The sequence below is a fragment of the Chelonoidis abingdonii genome, chromosome 13 (assembly GCF_003597395.2).
Source record: "Chelonoidis abingdonii isolate Lonesome George chromosome 13, CheloAbing_2.0, whole genome shotgun sequence".
Lineage (NCBI taxonomy): Eukaryota > Metazoa > Chordata > Testudines > Testudinidae > Chelonoidis > Chelonoidis abingdonii.
In genome coordinates, this window is record NC_133781.1 from 18,044,111 (window position 1) to 18,064,889 (window position 20,779).

The window sequence follows — 20,779 nt, forward strand, 5'->3', positions numbered from 1 at the left end:
TTTATTTTGACCATGCCCTTTTAAAATCCCCAACAGCCTTTCCTGGAACCCTCCCTCTTCCCCTCCCCCCTTTGTAGGAACAATTCCAGAACATTAAGCTAGACAGCATGAGGGCTATTTGTTACAGAAGCTTGCTGCTTTCCTGGCTTCTTCTGTGCCATTAAAGAACAATTTGCTTTGAGAGTGACTCTGTAAAACTGTCAAAATGGGGTTCCATGTTTTGTCTCTGTGAGTCAGATCACATATGGTCAGTTCACAAGTAAAACATTATTATTATTTTAACTGGCAGTCCTGCAAACTCAGCCTGGGATCTGAGAGTCAAGCTTGGCTCTTTTCTTCTCATGCATCATCACCAATATAAAAAAATAAGTCCCATGCCAACTGATACCCTCAGTGAATCTTGTGCAATCTGATAGCCTTCAATGGCGGTGCACAGGTGTAGCGCATGGGAATTTAGTAAGTACCTCTCATGATGATGCACAAGTGCGAACGGAACCCTTGGCTATGCTGGTTCTGCAGCGGTAATGGCGGGCAGGGGGGGAGTAACAACTTATTTTTCTTCTTTATATCAGCAGTTCTGACTAAACATCTCCAGGGAGCAGGTCCGTTGAGTAAGGAGATGTCATGTCTATAGAGACAATCTTCAGCATAGAACTCTGCATTAATGTTTGCCTAATACTTTGAAAATGAAAAGTTCCTAGAATAACTAATTATTCTGATTCCATCTAGACCTCTCCAGTCTTTTCTCTGCTGTGGGAACTAGTTACACTAGTCAGAGTCCTCTGCAAACAGCGACTTGAAGACCATTTTGCATTAATTAACCTATTTACAAAACATTTTAAACTGCAATAATTAACACACAGAAAACTGCAATTACTTGGTTTCCTTTTCATTATAATTTGCATAAGTAAATGAGTCCCTCTCCCATTCTACTCTCTTGTTCCCCTAATGAGGGTCATCTTTATTTCATATGGCATCTTCCTTACAGATTTCACAGAGAAACTGTGAGAGGGAGAAAAAGAGAGATCTTAAGAGCTGGAGAGTCAACAGGAGGAAGAAATACAGGGAGGCTGGCACAGATGCCAGGAATTTCAAGGGAGGAGGCGCTCTCTCCAGTAATGCATGATTGATCCAGCAAATTCTATCCATGCTTTGGCTAATTATTCCACCCTAAATTGAAAGTGGCTGTTTTAGGGCCCAAATTTCCCATATGGCTCAACACAGAAACTCAGTAAAATATAAAACACTGGCCACTTTGAAAGGGAAGTGGCATGGTGCAGTGAGTGACCCAACCTGACACCTGATTGCAGGGAAGCGCAATGGGCAAAAATTGGTCTAGAAATGATTGATTCTCCACACATACACCCCTTTAACCACCTTGTCCTCTTCCTTTCATTCTTACTTAACACATGAATTCCAGAGATTTTAATCTGCTCTCAAACCCCCAGATGAGAATAAAATACCCCATGTAGGAGGAAAGAATTAATTTGAATTCATCGCTGGAGAGAGTTGGGAGCTTAATTCATCAACTGCGTGGTGCGGGGCAGGGGTCCTCTTCCTTTATATAGTTCTCCACACCCCAGATTCTCCATGGGGGTGGGCTAGATTAAGGGAATGTGGGAGACAATACAGTTCTACATTCACAACCTGTGACCTTAGCCTCTGCCCTAGTAGTAAAAATGCCAACCATCTGGTCCGTGGGCCATTCCTTGGCAGCGAGAAATGGGTAAGAAGCTCAGGGGCGGAAGCAAAACATACCAGCTCGGCACTTTCCAGGCAGCGGACTTTATAAATGGAGTGTCTCCAGAGGGGAGCTGAACAGAGGTGCCATCCCATGGGGTGAAAGTGACAGGATCGCTCCTGCTGCTCCCACGCTACGTAATGGGAGCTTGAGGGGCTGTGGAGATGCTGGTGATGGGGTGTGTTGAGCAGTGGTGGCAGAGGGAATGGAGGAAGAAGGACTGCTGGGCTAGAGGCAGGTCAGGTACACGCAGGTCAATGCAGAAGAAGCTGGAGTGAAAGAAGATGACAAAGCGATGGGTCAGGAGCTGGCTTGCTTGCAGGGAGGTCAGTACCAATGGGTTGGGGGCTAGGCAAGCTCTGTCCTGTCCACATACAGGATGCTCTAGAAAGGGCTGCTGGATGGGCTCCTGTGCACAAACAGGAGCCAGGAGCGTGGGGCAGGGTGGCCACCCCAGAGCCAGATTTGGGGCCCAGGAATCCCCTGGCCAAGGAGGAAGGCTGAACCCAATTTGTAGGAGAGTCTCAAATTTCTCATGGGACCATGGGGTCTGTCACAGTCTGAGAGAATGAGGGGATTTGGGGGCTTATATCCATCCCTCCCTGCAGCCACGGATGGTCCGTAGGGAGCGATTAGAGAGAGAAATTAAGCATTGTCCTGCAGGCACAGGTAAGCTCCTATGGAAAGAAATTGAGGGTCTAGATCAGGCAGGGACCAGAGTGGGGCTGGTAGGGCGAGCTTGGTGTGTGATTGCTCTGCTTTGCTCAACTGAAAAGGTAAAAATTCAGCCTAGCTTCTCAGTGTTCTCTCTAAGATACAGGCGAGGCACGGACTGTGGTGTCCCCAGGGAACCCTGACAAGGTGGGGTATTTCCTCTGGCAACTAGTGGGTTCTTTTAATTCTTCAGACCAGTCATTGACCTCTTTCTATATCCGTCTGTCTAACGGTGCTTGCTGTATCATTGATGTGACGGTGCAAAGGCGGCAAGTGTGTTCTCCGGGGGTAACAAATGGGTCTGGCAGCATGTGTACAAAATGCTAGCTGTTCCCCAGCTGTGAACATGTTCTCCCACAGACCTGAGTGCTCCCAGAGTTTCTCATCAGAGGGCTGCACGTGTGATCTCTGTCTCAGCTGATGCTTTGTTAGATCCTCTCTCCTGCTCCAGTGGTACGAGTCCTCCCATGCAGTGAGCAGTGGTTGTGGGAGTTCTGCGCTGACTGTCTACTCTTCTCTCTACAGAGCTCCTGGGATCAGCCAAGCGACTGAATGTGAATTACCAAGACGCGGACGGGTGAGTGTTTCCCGAACCTTCTCATTCAGTCTCAGTAATATGTTGGCATGAGCCGGTGGTGCCTCTGGGCTACTAGCATCCTTGGCTGTACTAGGCTATGGTTTTTGGGTTGGTTTAACAGTAAGAGGACAGTTGAGGGGTTTGATGTAGTGTGTCCTCTTGACCAGAGATGCCCATTCTATATATTACTGACCAGAGATGCCCATTCTATATATTCTCCAGCGTGCTAAAACCTCCTCCCTGCTTTGGAGAACTTCCCAGGACCAGAGATGGGCGCAGTATGGTGCCTGCCAGGAGCAGAGCATTTGGGGTAAAAGCCACTCATGAAGCCTGGCGGAACTGGCACCGGAGCCCACTAGGATGAGTGTTAATTTCCAGGGCTCTCTTTCTCCTTATGTGTGTTCTATAGGCTCCCTTGGAAATTACTTTCTAGCCTGACCCTTTATTTATATTCCATCCCCTCTCCAAAATCTTCTGTTAAAGGACCAGCTGAGGCTGCTAAATCACAACATACCTGCCTATCTCACCACTTACGAAATCCAAGCACTTCTCAGAAATGATACAGAGTTAAGAAAACCACAAATGTTACACTGGGGTGGAGACTACTCTGCAATCAGGGGCTGGGGGTGTTCTTATCACGTGTAAAGATATTTCATCCCCTTCTTAATTCTGGTGGCAGTTTTTTATATATTTGTTACTTAATTTCGGTACCTACACGTTTATGTAAGCTGTAAGCTAATCCCCTCAGGGAGGTGGAGTACCTGTTAATGGGAAACGTTGTCAGTTAGAACGTTTAGCGATGGACCACTAGGATTTTTTGGTAAAGTACTTAGCATGGCTGTTTCCTGAGAAAGATATAGATGAATAGGAAAAGTGTAACAAGACATGGTAAGTTATTGATTTTTTTGGTAAAGATGTAGGCAAGGCTGATCAATCTGTGTCAGACCCATTATGAATGTACAGAGGAATGTTCCCTTTTCCAGAAGGGTTTTGTGTGATTGTTTTGAAATTGCTGATGAAAGAATCGTATTTCTTTTGGGTCAGAGAGAAGGTGGAGATGGTATGATGAGTCGTGCATTTCATCAGACTTGATAAGAAGAGCGTGTGTGTTCTGCTAGGAGAGCAGCATAAGGTTCACGACACCCTTAACTATACACTTCCTCGCTTGGGATTTGTAAACGCTGGGGGAAGTGAGGGTTTATTTTGCAACCTTAAGCTGGTTTTTGAAACAAAGATCTGTTGACTTTGGAATTTCCCAGGTTTTTGAGTTTTTTTATCTCCCTCCTTCCCTTCCTCCTTACTTTTAAATGGAGACAAAGGTTTGACATCAGTGAGATGCCCAGATCACTCGATTGTTAAGGAGTGAACAGTGCTGGCTAACACAGTAGAAGCTCCAGTGGGGGCCTGCTGTGGTCAGGACACACCTGCAGAGATGTGCCCATTCACTAGGTAGCTAAGCTAGCCCTCCGGGGCGTGGCCTGTCTGGACTCTGATTAGAAGTGAAAGTTGCTTAGAGCTCAGCAAATGTGAGTGTCCGAGCCAGGACTAGAACCCATTTCTTTGGATTCCACCGCTAGCACCTCCTAGCCAAGTCATCAGACCACTGTGGTCCCGGCTGTCAGGTCACTCGCTCTCTCTGGGCCCTGTTCCCTCTGAGACATTCCTATGGATAACGAGACCATGCAGTGACCAGAGGGTGTATTTCAGAATATTAGGAGATCTAACTCCTGTACCTCGCGTGAGCCAGCTACTACGGTTATGTATACACAGCCTGTGGCAGCGAGCCTCTCAGCCCGGGTCAACAGATTCAGGCAGCAGGGCTCATGCTAGTGCTGTGCAGACAGTGCTTTGAAGTTGCAGCTCAGGCTCTGGAGCCTAGGGACGGGTGAGCTTCTGAGCCTGAGCGTCCGCTTGAGCCACAACTTCAAAGTGTTGTCTGCACAGCTATGTTGAGAGTGCTAGCATGAACTGGGCTGGGAGGCTTACTGCTGCGGGCTGTGTAGACGTACCACATGTGCCTGGGGTGAGGAAGGAGCAGGTCACCCCAGAGTTTTTTTGCCCCTTCATCTGAAGCAGCTGCTGCTGGCTTCTGTTAGAAACGGGATCCTGGACTAGCAGGGCCCCTGGGCTGCCCTGCTGCGGGAGTAGCTCCGGGATGAGATGCACACAAGCTCCTGTGATGCACAGGGCCACCCAAGTGAGCTCACCCGCTCTTCGAACCTCGCAGGGGAAAGTTCCGTGCCAGCCCCAGAGCGTTAAGGGAGCGAAGCCTGACAGAGCTCTGAATTCCCATGCCGCTCCCCATGGGCGCTGAGCCTCCCTTGCTCAGACACAGCCCTTCACATGAATGAAGCAGCCCGGAGCAGGGGGAGCGCAGGGGAAGGAGGGAGTGCTCTAGACAAACAGACCTCTTTCACAACCCTGGAACACAGGGCTCATTCATTCTAGCTGGCCTCACACACTCTGCCATGAGCTTCTGACAGTGGGAGAGCCAGCCATGCTGGCAGTGAGACTGCAACCGTGGGGGGCAGAGCGGGAGGAGGGGTTAGGCCAAGAGGGAAGTGGGACGGATGGACGGACACACACACACGCACACCCCGAGAATCGCCTGGAAAACCTGTGCCCTGGCCAAACCCTTCAACTGCTGGATTTTCTGCCTGCTTGTCCTGCTGCTGCCCAGAGAGCAAAGCTGGCCCCAGCTGTGCTTGTTCCCTCCCTCCCTCCGTCTGTAGAGGGCAGAGACAGTGTTCGGGGAAGGGGCGCTCCCACAGTAAGACAACTCCTCAGCACCTACTGCACATAGACCTCTTCCTTCACAGGTCCCTTGAAAACAGCTGTGAACCCTGGGATGCAAGGAGGTGTTTTCTCCCCATTTTGCTGTCAGGAAAACCGAGACTCTGAGAGGCAGTTTGCCCAAGGCTCAGTGTCAGGGCCAACAGGAGATCAACAGAATTTGAGCACAGCAGCAGGTTCCTCTGCCAGTGTGCTACGCAGAGAGAGTGCTCTGACTGAGGACGCCTCCGAGACAGGGATTTGGAAGCAGGTGCTTCCCAGAACGAGGGATTGCTAGGAGTTTAGTGAGAGTTGGGCTGGGTCAGGCTGGGCAGCTGTAAATAGAAACAGATGGGGAGGGTGGAGAGGGAAAGCACTGCTTGGATTGCCTTGGACTGGGAGAGCTTTTCCGGTGGAAAATGTGATGGGGGGCAGGATATAGTTTTCTATATAGGATCAGGTCAGTCCCATCAAACTCAAGGCATCTGGCAGAGCGTGTTGTGGCCTTGTGGAGAAGCTGCATCCCCTCTCAGGAGGTGTGCACTATGGGCCTTGGTCTAAATTGTTCACAGTCAGCAGCAGGAGAGGTGGTGGAGTAAGGCCTGGTATCACCAGCTATGTAGCGAGTGTGCCAGATCTCAGCATGTCTCCCTCAAGCGTCTGGTGCCAGCTTGCTTTGGGGTCTCATGGGACAACAACCAAGTCTCCAAGAGCCAGTGTGAGATGATTGTGGGGGGAAGAGTCCTGCTAGCTACGTCGTGCCAAACTCCTCCGTGGCACAGCCCTGCTGAACTTAATGGCTTTACACCAGGGACCTGGTGTATGTAATAAGTGGAGGCTGATAGAGAACTGGGGTTTGCCCCTGTTCTAGGAGCAATGTGGCCAGGAACTGTGGGAGTGCCTGAGCTGTGGAGCAGCCTAGACCGAAACCAGCTGCCTGGAATTGGAAAATGCAGGGGCAGTGGGAAATCGGCTCTAGCCACTTTCAATTTGGAGAGAGGAGAGAAATGGCCCCCTTTGCCCTTGTGCAGGGCTGGGCTGGGCTTCGAGGGCGTAGAACTACAGAGTTGGCTGCTTCTGAGACTCTTCTCTTTTGGTGTTCTCAGGTTCTCAGCACTGCACCATGCGGCCCTGGGCGGGAGCCTGGAGCTCATCTCCCTGCTGCTGGAGGCACAGGCCACTGTTGACATAAAGGACAGCAATGGTAAGCAGCTGGCTCACCTCCAACTGGGGCCCCTAACTGCCCTCCCTGCTGCTCCCCCTCCCCTCCAGGAGGGGACAGTGTCTCTGCCAGCCTACCACTTCCCCCTCACTCCCCGTGACTGGGGAGCACCCGTCTGCCTGGGTAAGGTGGAGGTGCTCTCTTCCCCCACATCCTGAGGGAGCAGTGCACCTGGGACCCCTCCCATGGGGCAAAGCACCCCCCACTTTGCTGCAGTGAGCGGGATTGGGAGACGGCAGCTGTAGAGTCATCTCCAGTTTCTCACCCTGGGGAGCTCCATTCGCCTTGAGCTGGGGGGCTGATCTGGAGCCTCAGAAGGGGCCAGTGTGGTGCTTGTTCTTCAGGCACCCCCATGGGGAGCTCAGCTCCTGGGCTTCGTGAGGCCTAGCTCCTGCCAGCTGCCACCCCGGGCTCCCACATCACTAGTGTCGGTGTCGTGCTGAGAGGTGGCCCCTCTTGGCCTCTTCCTGACCTTGCTTCCCCGCAGGGATGCGCCCGCTGCACTATGCTGCCTGGCAGGGGAGGGTGGAGCCAGTCCACCTGCTGCTGCGGGCAGCCGCCTCGGTCAACATGGCGTCACTGGATGGGCAGATCCCGCTGCATCTGTCTGCGCAGTATGGGCACTACGAGGTGGTGAGTAAGGGAGCCTGGGGAGAAGAGGTGACAGAGGCTGTGGGAGCCCAGGTGCCTCAGCAGCATGTGTGCCAGGTCCCGAATCTCCTTGTGCCCCTCACCCGGATTTCCACCGGCCTGCTGGTTTGCAGTGTGGTGACATCGTGTCAGTTAGTGGTGACGTAGCATTGAGCTGCCTCCAGGCTTCTACCTATGATACTCTTGCCCCACAAGAGATCCAGACTCAGCTTCTGGCGTGACTGCTTCCTCCCAGCTTGGGCGGGAAAGACAATCTTTTTGGGGAGGCCCTCGTGCTACTTTCCACAAACCACCCTGGAGAGGACTCAGCCCAGCAGTCCTGCCTGGGAGGGGACATGCAGGCAGGGGGCTGTGGGAATGGGGAAAGGGAGCAGGCCTTTCAGAAGGGGACAGGGTGCTCTTTGACACAGGCACCAGAGAGCACCCCTGAGGCTGCTGTCCCAGCAGGGCCCTGTCCATGGGAAGGGTGGAGGTAGGAACCCCATAGGGAGAGGGGAACAGTTGAATGAGGGTGTCAGGAGGCTGCTTGCTGGATGGGGCATGATCACCAGCCAGCCTGCATTGCTCCCTTACATGTCCGTTACTCCTCCGCAGTCAGAAATGCTGCTCCAGCACCAGTCCAACCCGTGTCTCATCAATAAGGCGAAGAAAACCCCCCTGGACCTGGCCTGTGAATTTGGCCGGCTTAAGGTAAAGGCCACAGCCTGCCTGCAAACTGCGCAGAGCCGCTCTGTTGCACTGTCCTGACTCTGAGGCATTATATTAGGGCCCATGTCTCTTCCCCTTCACAATAACAATACTACAGGGAACTGGCCAATGCACCACTGCCCTCCACTGGATGGGATCAGAATTCCTCGGTGCATGTCGTAGGCCCTGTGGTGCTAGCCACTGATGGAGGTTCTCCCTTAGCGTCATGTCTTGGGGCAGGAAAATCTGGGTTCTCTCCCTGCTGTGGCTGTGAAGCTCAGTGTGATGGCTAGGGCTCTGTTCTTCGATAGCTCCTTCCACCCCAAGGGGTTTTACAAACAGCATCTCCTCCCCTGTGTTGAGGGAGGAGAGTATCATTAGAGGGGCCAGTGAGCAGAGCCTGGACAGAACCCGAGTCTGCAATGAGCCAGTGGCAGAGCCCGGATAGAACCTGACTCCTCTGCTCCCCAACCCCCATCTTTACTCTGCTCCCATTTAAGTCCAGGCTGGTGGCGACCAGACAGGCTGAGCCTTCCTAATCTCCACAGGCGCTGAGGGGGCAGGCTCTGCACAGCTGTGTTTGCAGGCCTGAGATTCCAACCTGGCAGGGCTCGAGGGATTCCTGCCACGGCTGCTCAGGACAGGTGCACAGGCTGCTCTGCATTGATGGGGCGGGAAGGTTCCCCCCACCCTGAGGGAGCTCAGCAAGCCTACAGAAATGCACCTGTGCCATTCGCTGCTGCAAGGGGGCCTGGCCAGTGCAGCCAGCCCAATGGAGCAGCCACGGACTGTTTTGCTCTCACCATGGGGGCTGCAGGAGGCCGTCTTCGTTTCTGTAGTTATAAATAGTGCAGTAAAAACAACCCCGCTCCAGGCATCTGTGCTGCCCCAAGATACCAACAATTCCCCTTCTGTGTGGGCGTCTCTGGCGAGCCAGGCCAGTGCACGCTTGGGCCCCAGAATCCCTGGCCTTTGGGCCACTGTCTGAAAGGGGGTATCATGGGGAAAGCAATTCCTGTCTGTGGGGACTGCTAGGGGCTTCCAGGGATAGCTGGGCTCTGCCCTTCTCTGATCCCCACCCACTGAGGCTCTCTAAGCACTGGCCATGCATGTGGGGCTGGATCTGGGTGGGGCAGTCCAGGAAGTCCCTTCCTACCCTTTGGAATGGGGCCACCAGAGCAATCCACCAGCTGCTGCAGGACTCCTGGGGAGGGTGGTGGGGGACATGGTGTTCATGTGCTCTCCTTTCCGTGCTCCCCATCATTCACCCATCTCTTGCCCACTCTAGGTTGCCCAGTTGCTGCTGAACAGCCACATGTGTGTTGCGCTCCTGGAGGGTCAGTCCAAAGACACGAGTGACCCCAACTACACCACCCCTCTGCACCTGGCAGCCAAGAATGGGCACAAGGAGATAATCAGGTAATGCACAGCACTCCAGCCACTGGCCTCGCCCTGCCCCAAGCCTGCCTGCCATGAGCGTCCTAATCTGCACAGGCCCGTAGCAGTGCCAGACTCCCCTCCTGCCGCTCGATTCCCAGAGATCCCCACATGCTGCCCTTTGTTTGCCCCAGTCCTAGCCTTGGAGCTCTTTTTCCATGGGGCTGCGGGCCTTCTACCGCAGACCCCTGGCTGCCTGGCTCCCCCCAACCCTGCCCCAGACCCCCTGTCCATCACTGGCTGCCTGGCTCCCCCCAGCCCTGCCCCAGACCCCCTGTCCATCACTGGCTGCCTGGCTCCCCCCAGCCCTGCCCCAGACCCCCTGTCCATCACTGGCTGCCTGGCTCCCCCCAGCCCTGCCCCAGACCCCCTGTCCATCACTGGCTGCCTGGCTCCCCCCAGCCCTGCCCCAGACCCTCTGTCCATCACTGGCTGCCTGGCTCCCCCCAGCCCTGCCCCAGACCCCCTGTCCATCACTGGCTGCCTGGCTCCCCCCAGCCCTGCCCCAGACCCCCTGTCCATCACTGGCTGCCTGGCTCCCCCCAGCCCTGCCCCAGACCCTCTGTCCATCACTGGTCCCATTGGCTGCCTGGCTTCCCCCAGACCCCTCTGTCCATCACTGGTCCCATTGGCTGCCTGGCTCTCCCCAGCCCTACCCCAGACCCCCTGTCCATCACTGGCTGCCTGGCTCCCCCCAGCCCTGCCCCAGACCCCCTGTCCATCACTGGCTGCCTGGCTCCCCCCAGCCCTGCCCCAGACCCTCTGTCCATCACTGGTCCCATTGGCTGCCTGGCTTCCCCCAGACCCCTCTGTCCATCACTGGTCCCATTGGCTGCCTGGCTCTCCCCAGCCCTACCCCAGACCCCCTGTCCATCACTGGCTGCCTGGCTCCCCCTAGACCCCTCTGTCCATCACTCGTCCCATTGGCTGCCTGGCTCCCCCCAGCCCTACCCCAGACCCCCTATCCATCACTGGCTGCCTGGCTCCCCCCAGCCCTGCCCCAAACTCCCTGTCCATCACTGGTCCCATTGGCTGCCTGGCTCCCCCTAGCCCTACCCCAGACCCCCTGTCCATCACTGGCTGCCTGGCTCCCCGCAACCCTACCTCAGACCCCCTGTCCATCACTGGTCCCACTGGCTCTCTCCAGTTCTCACCCTATGCAGTTGGAATTGACATTTGGCTTTGGTATCCGGTGAACCCAAACCACCTCATGATTTTTACCCTGGCTGAGACAGAGATTTACCCTGCCCCACCCCAAGCCCTGGCTCTGCCTGCTGCCCAGCTGCCTTGCCTCACTGCCCACTCTGTCCTCCTGGCTCATAGTGCCCACTTGCTCCTTCTGAACCACCACGGCTTATTCCCCCCACCCCACCCCCAGGCAGCTGCTGAAAGCTGGAATTGAGATCAACAGGCAGACGAAGACGGGCACAGCCCTGCACGAGGCAGCGCTCTACGGCAAGACGGAGGTGGTGCGCCTGCTGCTGGAGGTGAGCTGCAGGCCCTCACGGGGAGGAAAGGGAACGGTCCCTCAGCTACCAAGTCTGCAGCCCTTAGGAGAGCAATCCACTATAGAGCCAGCAGCTGGAGACCGGGGGAGAGAGACGGTGGCTCAGTGGGGGAGGAAAGGTGTGGTCCAGGGCTTGGTACTGAGGGGCAGGGGAAGATGCAGCCTGTGGCCTGACTGCAGTGGCTGGTGGGGGTGAGAACTGGAACGAGATTAACAGGGCAAGAGACAGAACCTCCCTCCATCAGTGCAGCTTCTGGGACTCGTTTCTGTCCTGGCCCTGCTCCCACTTCCTCTTAGGCCCCCAATCTGCCAGTGATAGCTGGTGAGAAAAGATGGGGGCTCTTCTCCCCCAGGCCTCTGAATGCTGGGCCCCCTGCTCCCCCAGAAGGGGTCTGGGTCTGCTGCAGAGGACGTGCTGACCTGCCTGTAGGCTGCCTCCCCAGCAGTATTTTTAGTGTGAGGCGTGGCTGCCCAATGGCCCTGGCACTGATGGGGTCTCTGCTGGCTCCCCCACGGCAGGGTGGTGTAGACGTGAACATCCGAAACACCTATAACCAGACGGCCCTGGACATCGTGAACCAGTTCACCACCTCGCATGCCAGCAAGGACATCAAGCAACTGCTGAGAGGTGAGCTGGGTCTAAGCGTAACATTGGGCTCTGTTCCATGTGCTCTGTAATCCCATGGGCAGAACCAGGAACCCTGCTGTAGGGAGCTGAATGCCCGGCTCTCACCTGGCATTGGTAGGGAGAAAGCCTTTCTATGGGGGCATGTGTGGCAACATCCCAACGCTCCTCCAAACAGGCCCTCAGCTAACCTGAGTGCCCAGGCGAGGGGCTTCAATACCTATGTACGCAGGCACTGGGGTGCCAGCTTTGGGGGTGCAACAGGGACCGAGTTCCTGGCCATGCTATTAATGTTCTCTCTCTCTCTCCTTCTCTCTCCTGTTCTCCTGCCCTGTCCCCACACTTCTCCCATGCTCTTTCTTCCCCCTTTCCCTTCTCTTCAGAGGCATCAGGAATCCTGAAAGTCCGAGCTTTAAAGGATTTCTGGAACCTCCACGATCTGACCGCTCTCAACATCCGGGCAGGAGATGTCATCACGGTGAGCAATCACCTGCAGCTGCACAGACACCATGGCTAATAAACACTGGAGTAGCTGGCAGCTCCCCCACAGCCAGGGACCCTGCGTGTTCCCTACAGCACCTCCTGCTGGGCCTGGCTGGCAGCTCCCCCACAGCCAGGGACCCTGCGTGTTCCCTGCAGCACCTCCTGCTGGGTGTGGTTGGCAGCTCCCCCACAGCCAGGGACCTTGCACGTTCCCTACAGCACCTCCTGGTGGGTGTGGCTGGGAGCTCCCTCACAGCCAGGACCTTGCACGTTCCCTACAGCACTTCCTGCTGGGAGCTGCCCACAGCCAGGGACCCTGCATGTTCCGTGCAGCACCTCCTGCTGGACGTATCTGGGAGCTTCCCCACAGCCAGGGACCCTGCGTGTTCCCTACAGCACCTCCTGCTGGGTCTGGCTGGGAGCTGCCCTCAGCCAGGATTTCTGTACTATGCCATGCCCTGGCTCCTGCTGGCGCTGGGACACCTGTAAGGAGTCTCTCGTTCGGGGGCCTAATGCTCTCATGCCCGGTGCCTCGTGCAGGTCCTGGAGCAGCATTCCGACGGGCGCTGGAAGGGGCACATCCACGACACTCAGAAAGGCACCGATCGGGTCGGCTACTTTCCTCCCTCCATCGTCGAGGTCATCAGCAAGCGGACAGGTCAGTAACACACACACCGCCCTGGAGTGCCTGGGGAGCTGGGAGGGATGTATCTCTGACCAGGACTTGTCCCACCCTCACTACAACTGACCCGCTCCCTGGACCCAGCCCCCACCCCAGCAGCCAGTGGGAAGTGGCAGCAGTGTGGCTCTCTGGCTGACAGCACCCCCTCTGGCCTGGAGGACTGGGGGCTGGTAGCACAGCAGAGGTGGACAGTGGCTGCAGATGGGCTCAGGTGAGCTGCTCCCAGCTAGGGACTAGGATTCAGATGCCCCTTTGTTTACAGGGGGAATAAGTCTGGTGTCAGCACAGTTCCTGTGGAGGTTGGGTCCAAGTCCCTGCAGCAGCCCACAACTCATCCTAACACTGGGGCAGCAGGGCTTGCTGTGGGTCTGGATGGTGGAGCTGAAGGGGGTCCCTAGGCACTAGGTCTGGGCTGAGGTGTGGCTGTGTGGGGAGCTCAGGACTGACAAGCTGGGGTGCAGGGGCAGGGAGGAGTTAGAGGAGCCAGGTATCCTGGGGCCCAGGCCTGGTCTAAGCATTAATATCTGTTCCTAATGCACTGAGACAGGAATGATGGAGCCAGGCCCTGTTCGCAGGGCCAGGGAAACTCTCTGGTACAGTCCTGGCTCTGTCCCAGGTTTGCCAGCTGCACACTCACCCACATGAGCCCTTCCTCTGCAGGCCCCCCCCAGAGGCACAGTGCTGGGGGTATTTCCGGACCCTGCTATGACTGATGCTGGCCTCTCCCCTTCTACACACTCTGCTCTTACACGAGTGTTTTGTCTTTAAATGCAGGCATGACTCTTCCCCGCATGGTGCCTGCACATCAGCGCCAGTGCATTGCTGCCCCTCCCGGCGGGCTGCAGCCACTCCCAGGTGATGCTCTGCAGCAGGCACCCTACAGCCACCTCACCTTAACCACGACGGCCCTGGGGCCTGAGGACTCAGGTCGGGGTTGCTGCTGGGCAGGGCTGGACAGGGGCTAGTGTCAGGGAGCCCTTCCCATCGCCATCCCGCCCAAGAGATGGAGAAAATGGCCTTCTGGCTCCAAGCGGGAGATTAGAGCAAAGCAGCAGCCTCAGGGAAACCACAGCTCAGGGGACTGTAAAGATCATTGACCCATAGATACCCCACATCCAGCCACACACCTGCCATGGCTGCACCCCCCCCTTCCAGCCCTTTCTCTAGAAACAGGGATTGTCCTGTGGCGCTAAGAAGGGTGAAGCTGAGTGATTCTTGTGGAGGTTGGGCCCTGTGCCAGTGGCAGGCAGCAGAGTCTGGACAGTGGGTCTCTGCACAGGGAACACCATGCCCTGTGCAGGTGCCAGTTCTCTTCCTCTGGTCCCATAGCATCCTCTCACTGCAGCTTAGTCCAGGCCCGGCCCCAGTGCCAAGGGGATATGGGGATTGGGAGGTGCCAGCCCCAGGGCATCAGGCTTCTTCTCCAGCACTCAGTTACATGGGCCCCGATGCCTCTTCTCTCTCCATAACAGCAGGAGACAGGAACAGTGTGGGGAGTGAAGGCAGCATTGGCAGCATTCGCAGTGCCGGCAGCGGGCAGAGCACTGAGGGCACCAACGGGCAGGGCACCAGTATCCTCATTGAGAACGCCACGGTAGGAGGGCAGATACAGAGTGCCCGCTGCTCTGTGTCCAGGGAGCAGGGCAAGTCTCGTGGGAGGTTTAAGGTCCAAGGGGGACTGAGTCCACCAGCACCCCAGGGCTACCCTCAACTCCCCTCTTGGCTTTCTGAGCCTTGATTGCCTTGAGCTGCCCCTTGCAGTCCCATGGGTTCATACTGACTCAGGCCCCTACTGTAGTCCACCCCTGCCCATTCTCCTTTTAACCCACCCTCTCCACCAGTGACTTGGACGTCCCAACCCAGCTTCTCTGAGCCGACAGCTTGGTGGTGGTAGCAGCATACTGAGCGCCGGGGGAATGTCTCTATATTGCACATTCTTGTGTCTGAACTGGCGAGACCCTTGCAAGGCCAGACTTGCTAAAACCACCCAGATGGAGAGGAGCCTTCGGAAACGCAGCCCTGCTCCACGGATGCACAGGGTTTGAGACCATCTCTGACCCCACCACTGGGACCCAGCCAGGGGCAGTTACTGCAGTGAGGGGTGTGCACATTACAAACCCATCTGCAGCTGTCACTGTGCCAGGCGTACAGAGCCAAGTGAGCTCTGGGAGGATCTCCCTCAGACAGGAGTAGTAGAGCCTTTATCCTCTAGCTGTAGCCCCCAAAGAGGCTCCTAGGCACGACTGACTGCATAGGTTCCCAGGGCCTTGTTCTCCTGTTGCAGGATACACAGACCTCCTGTCAAGAACAAGGCCCCGGGGCAGGGCTCTTATCACAGGCTGTGCAAGGCAGTCCCAGTGCTGTCACACCTGTGCCATCCCTTCCTCTCTGCTGCTGTGTGAGAATTGCTCAGGGGCTGACCCAATACACCCAGTGCAAAGTCTCAAGTCCAGACCCACCATATCAGACCCTTCTGATTGTCTCTTCTCTCTTATGAAGCCACTTCCCCCTGGTGGTGAGGACCTACAACAGCACCTCTTAGGATCAAATAGCCAGAATGGGCAGCTGAACTCCATGCCAGGTAAGCAAAGAGATTGCAGGAAGAAACACAGGCAGCGTCTTGGAGTAAGTCAGAGCCACCTTTTGTCCCCCACTGCCCTTAGAGCTCTGTGTCTGCGTACCAGGCTCATCACCCCCAGCAGACACACTCAGGCCTTTCTTGGCAAGACAAAGCCCGAGCATGTCCCACTACTGCAGGGCGCCTGCAGCTCGTTCTAGACTATTTTTTCCTTTCACAGTAAAAGGGAGGGGAAGGGTCTGGTCTACAGTTAAGGACAGGAGCAGGGATCAGGCTATCTGAGTTCTATTCTCAGCTCTACCCTAATCTTGCTGTAAGACCATAAGTCACATATCTTCTATGAGCTTCCCCCTCTATAAAATGTGGGAGAGATTTGCCTTTCTGTCTCTCAGGGGCTAAGGATAGTGCTGTGGCACCTTCCCCCTAGTGAGATGGCTACAGAAATGCTGTTATCCGTCTCCACTGAGTCACTGTTTGCATTTGGTATTTTCTGTCCTTAGACAGAAAATGCAGGGGGCTACGGAGAGCTCAAGAGGGCTTGCTGAATGCCCCCTTGCTGCTGGTCCATGGCCCACTTCCTCTCCAGTCGTGGGGGATGGGAGGGAATACTTCCCCTGCTCTGCTCCCAGCCTGCTCAGGGATGGTATCAGCTGCAAAAGACAAATTGTGTTTTGAGATCAGACAAACCAGTCTGCTGTGCTCACTCTGGGCTGCTGCCAGGGCGCGGGGTCAGAGCTGGGTGAAGGCTCCAGCTCTCTGATGTGCTTTGGAGGAGCTGGAAGCAGAGAGGGCTTTGAAGGGGGGATAAGACATCATGCTGCAGCACATGGCTGGCAAGCAGGACATCTGGGTCTGTGCTCTGCTGTTGGCTCACTGGGTGACCTTGTGAACATCCCTGCCTTCCTCAGTGCAGCAGGGCTGAGCGTCCTGTCCCAGCAGAGGGTTAATAAGTTGTGGAGCAAGGTGCTTTGAACTATTCACACTACAGGGCAAAATGTTCAGCTCCTCAGTCTCTCTCTGCAATGGGGTCTCATCCTCTGGCCCATTCCAGTAACTACCCCCCACCCCCTCTCTGCTCAGGAACCCTTGGGTGCCAGAACCTGGCCAACTGTAACGCCAGCAACAGGATCTTCTCTCACCAATACCTCCGCCCTGAACAGCTCCTGGAGGGAAAGGTACCTGGGCCCCGGAGAAGGGCTTCAGTGCTACAGATTGGGGTGACTGTTTTAGACCAGGGGTACAGGCCTGGCCAATCCATGAGTTCACATTTTAAGCAGCTGCTACCTTTGACTTATTGGCATGGGGGAAGCTATGGTGAAATGGCCACCTCTCTCACCTGAGCCCCACCCTTCCTCCACAGGCACAGGTAGCAGCAGGGGCTGAAGAACACTGTGGATGGGGGTAGAGAAGCAGGTCTGGTACAATCCAGCTCTTTCAGGATGCTCTTGCCCTATTCCTTTTATTCCAGCCAGTTTGACAGTACAGGGGTGGGAGTCAATGACCAATGTCCCTGTCCCAAGGGGCCATGCTGCATTGCACAGAGCAGCTTGGACCGTTCCTACCCCTCCCCGGCCCATGCAGCCACCGTCATGGGCTGTTCTGTGTCGGCTTCTCTCTCCAGGATGCAGAAGCCATTTACAACTGGCTGAGTGAGTTCCAGCTGGAGTTCTACACGGCCAACTTCCTCAATGCCGGCTATGACGTCCCCACCATCAGCCGCATGACCCCAGAGGTAGGGTCTGGCGGGTTCAGGGACTACTGGTGAGAGCCTGGCCACAAAGAATAGGGCAGTGCCAAGGACCAAAGGCAGGGCCCAGTCCCTGCTGCTCACCTTTTCCAGTGACTGGCACCATACAGTAGACTCGGGCTAGTGGAGGGTCCCAGCCACTCCCTATTTCTAGAGCATCCATTGCTCTAGTATAAGCACTAACCAGTGCATCTCCACGGTATTCCCTCCCCACTGCAGTGGGAGCTGCTGACTCCTAGCACTACATCAGCTAACTTTTCAGCATCCCCATTAATGAAGGGCAACCGCTGTGTTTGTTTTAGGACCTAACAGCCATTGGGGTGACTAAGCCGGGGCACAGGAAGAAAATCTCCACTGAGATTGGACAGCTCAGCATTGCAGAGTGGCTGCCCAATTACATTCCTGTGAGTATTGTGGGCATGTCTTGTCCTTTGCACCAGCACTATAGGTGCCCTGACTGTTTTCAGCCAGATGCTGGGCTCAGTGCCCTGTGAAACTGCACTTTTTCTTGGGGTTGGGGCTGGCACAGGTTCCCACTGTGTGTTAATGAGGCAGCAGACTCAAGTGCAGGTTTTAATGAGAGTCCACAGTGGGTCATACAGTGAGCGACAGAGGGACGAGAAGAAACGGCAGAACCATCCACTGCTGGGGTGCTAATGAAATTGTCCCTGTTGCTGTTCTCTGTAGGCCGACCTGATGGAGTGGCTGAGTGCCATTGGGCTGCCCCAGTACCATAAGAAACTGGTGAGCAATGGCTATGACTCCATCAGCATCGTAACAGACCTGACGTGGGAGGACCTGCAGGAGATTGGCATCAACAAGCTGGGTGAGTTCTGGGAGGGGGGAAAGGAGCTAAATGTGTCAGTCAGGCGTAGAATGGTGGAGCCTCTGCCCTCTATGCTGCTGGCTAAAATCCAGCCCATAACATGGTAACTGCAAGCTCTGAAGTCATCCTGTGTGCAAAGGTCTCGATGTAATAGCTAATGCTCAGGGGTCCACAGCATTAAAACCACAATTGTCCTTCTTGTGGGCCACGGAAACTGAACTCCTCTTTCACTCCTGTGCCATCTGCAGGCCACCAGAAGAAGATCATGCTGGCTGTCAAGAAGCTGACAGACATCCGCAAGAACCTGAACCAAGCCGAAACCAATCCGGCAAGACGCAAAATCCCTGGGGCCCTGGACATAGTCACCATTGAGTCTGTTGAGAATGGAGAGTCCCAATCTCCACACACGCCCAAGATGATAACCTTCCAGGACAGCGAGCTGAGCTATGAGCTCCAAACAGCCATGTCCAATAGCTGCCAGGAAACGCTGCCCATGAACACTCAGGGGATGTCACGGAGTCAGGAGAGCATTGGAATGCGCTCCAGGGGCTCAGGGCATTCTCAGGACAACATGTTGTCCAGGACCATCCTCTCCAGCCATTCCCAGGAGAGCCTGGGCAGCGGCGGCAGCAGCAGCAGCAGCGGGCACTCTTCCACACAGTCCCGGCAGAAGGAGAACGCTAACATTCTGCCAGGGAGACCTAACCAAGATAATTATGGGAAGGTTATTACCCAGCTGACCACCCAAGAAGGACTGAATGGCTACTCCAATGGGTATGGGGGAAACCCTCTGAAAGAGAGGAACCTCCCTGAAGGGACGGATCAGTACCAGCACCCCGTGGCTCAGAAAGGCAGCGTTCCACTGTTACAGCCATCCAACTCTCTACCAGCAGCAACCCCCTGCACCCCACCCCAGGCGCCCAATAAGGGCACAGCACCCTATGTCTTCATGTATCCTCATATCTCCTTGAAATCCCCCAGTGTTCCTGAGCAGCCCAAGAACCCAGCACACCTGTATCCCCAGTTCTCCTCTTCCCAGAGAAGCAATCTCCAGTCATCAGCTCAGAAAGCTTTCTCCTATCTCCATTCCCACTGCAGTGGCACGGAATCACCATACGTGTCTCCAAAGCCTGGTGCCACCCTGGACTCCTGGCAGGCTGGAGAACAGCAAAATGGAGACATCTTCAAGTACAAGAAGCGCTCTCACAGCCTGAACCGCTACGCTCTGTCGGATGGCGAGCATGAGAAGGAGGAGGTACCCACTAGCACCCTGGGCTCCTACGCAACCCTCACCCGCCGCCCGGGACGGAGCCAAGTGCCACGCACCTATCTGCAGTCAGACACCAAGGTCGTTCGCAGCCAGTCCTTTGCCATCCGGGCAAAGAGGAAAGGGCCACCACCCCCTCCGCCCAAGCGCCTGAGCTCTGTCTCCAGTGCCCAGGCTGTGGAGGCAGAGGGGGAGTCAGGTCTGGAATCAGAGAGAAGGCCGACTGTTGCCCAAGAGTCAGTGGATGTGGCTCCCTCACCATGGCTGGGCACCAGCGATGCAGGCAGCAGTCAAACAGTGAAGAGCAAGGCTGCAATGCTCGAGGTGTCCACCGTAGGTGGGAGTCCACCAAAGCCCCCAACTCCAGATCACGAGCTAGTTTCTAGAGCAGGCTCAGATGGTCAGCCCTGTGGAGCCAGGGTCTCTGAAGGCTCCTGCAGCACAAGGCTCTCGGATAATGAGAGACATGCCTTTGAGAGCAACAGGCCCCGCCGACGCACGTTTAGCGAACCCAGCGTCACCACGATGGAAGCCTTGCAAAGCAGCCTGGAGGACGTCCAGTCAGACACAGAGGAGGAGGTGAGATCTGGCCCAGAGGACTGTGAGATCTCATCATCGTCCTCTCAGAACAGCTCCAGTGAGTGCATTCCATTTGCAGAAGAAGGCAACTTAACCATCAAACAGCGACCAAAGCCTCCTGGGCACCACAAGGCAGAAGCTACCAGCCTGGACTCTGAGTCCAGCCCCCCAACAGCTGCCAGTGTGGGGCCTTCCTGCTCTTCTGCTGGAAAGGAGCTGGGAGGAACCACAGTGAAAGAGTTGGAAGTGTTGGAATTCAACCTCACCGAGTCTGACACAGTGAAGCGGAGGCCCAGGTACAAGGAGAGGGAGCCACTACAGACTCTGCTAAAAGCATTCAGCGTGGCTGGCCAGAGCCAGGCTCTTGCGAGTCCGCCCCCACAATATGCACAGGCCCAAGCCGTAAGCATCATGGGCCCAACGCTGGAGCCCGGGGGAAACGGAGACGTTTTTGATGATGACAGTGTGGAATTCAGAATTGCTGAGATTGAGAAGAGCATCCTGTCTCTGGAGAAGGGGATCAAAAAGTCTCCACTTCCTCTGAAATCATCCAGCCCTGGGGAGCTGCATGGGGGTGCTGTCCTCCTGAGGACCTCCACTGTAGGGCCAGGTACATGCAACATATCGTTTGTGTTCAGAGTGAACTAAAAGCTCCTCCTCAGGGGGGAGGGAGGTGGATCTGTA

The 20,779-nt window shown here is 55.6% G+C and overlaps 1 protein-coding gene across 6 annotated transcripts in view; it reads left to right on the forward strand.

Moving 5' to 3' along the window:
* Nucleotides 1–20,779, forward strand: part of CASKIN2 (CASK interacting protein 2) — an 84,685-nt gene that overhangs the window by 62,436 nt on the left and 1,470 nt on the right. For 2 of the 6 annotated variants that reach the window (XM_032792923.2, XM_032792922.2), the window contains exons 3-19: nt 2,981–3,032; nt 6,911–7,008; nt 7,514–7,659; nt 8,272–8,367; nt 9,653–9,783; nt 11,180–11,288; nt 11,828–11,936; nt 12,317–12,411; nt 12,957–13,074; nt 13,873–14,025; nt 14,571–14,692; nt 15,598–15,679; nt 16,757–16,851; nt 17,298–17,408; nt 17,726–17,827; nt 18,111–18,249; nt 18,498–20,705. In XM_032792923.2, the coding sequence (XP_032648814.1) occupies nt 2,981–3,032; nt 6,911–7,008; nt 7,514–7,659; nt 8,272–8,367; nt 9,653–9,783; nt 11,180–11,288; nt 11,828–11,936; nt 12,317–12,411; nt 12,957–13,074; nt 13,873–14,025; nt 14,571–14,692; nt 15,598–15,679; nt 16,757–16,851; nt 17,298–17,408; nt 17,726–17,827; nt 18,111–18,249; nt 18,498–20,705 (3,966 nt within the window). The remainder of the gene's footprint in view (nt 1–2,980; nt 3,033–6,910; nt 7,009–7,513; nt 7,660–8,271; nt 8,368–9,652; nt 9,784–11,179; nt 11,289–11,827; nt 11,937–12,316; nt 12,412–12,956; nt 13,075–13,872; nt 14,026–14,570; nt 14,693–15,597; nt 15,680–16,756; nt 16,852–17,297; nt 17,409–17,725; nt 17,828–18,110; nt 18,250–18,497; nt 20,706–20,779) is intronic. The other 4 variants (XM_032792924.2, XM_032792925.2, XM_032792926.2 and 1 more) reach the window with 4 other exon arrangements.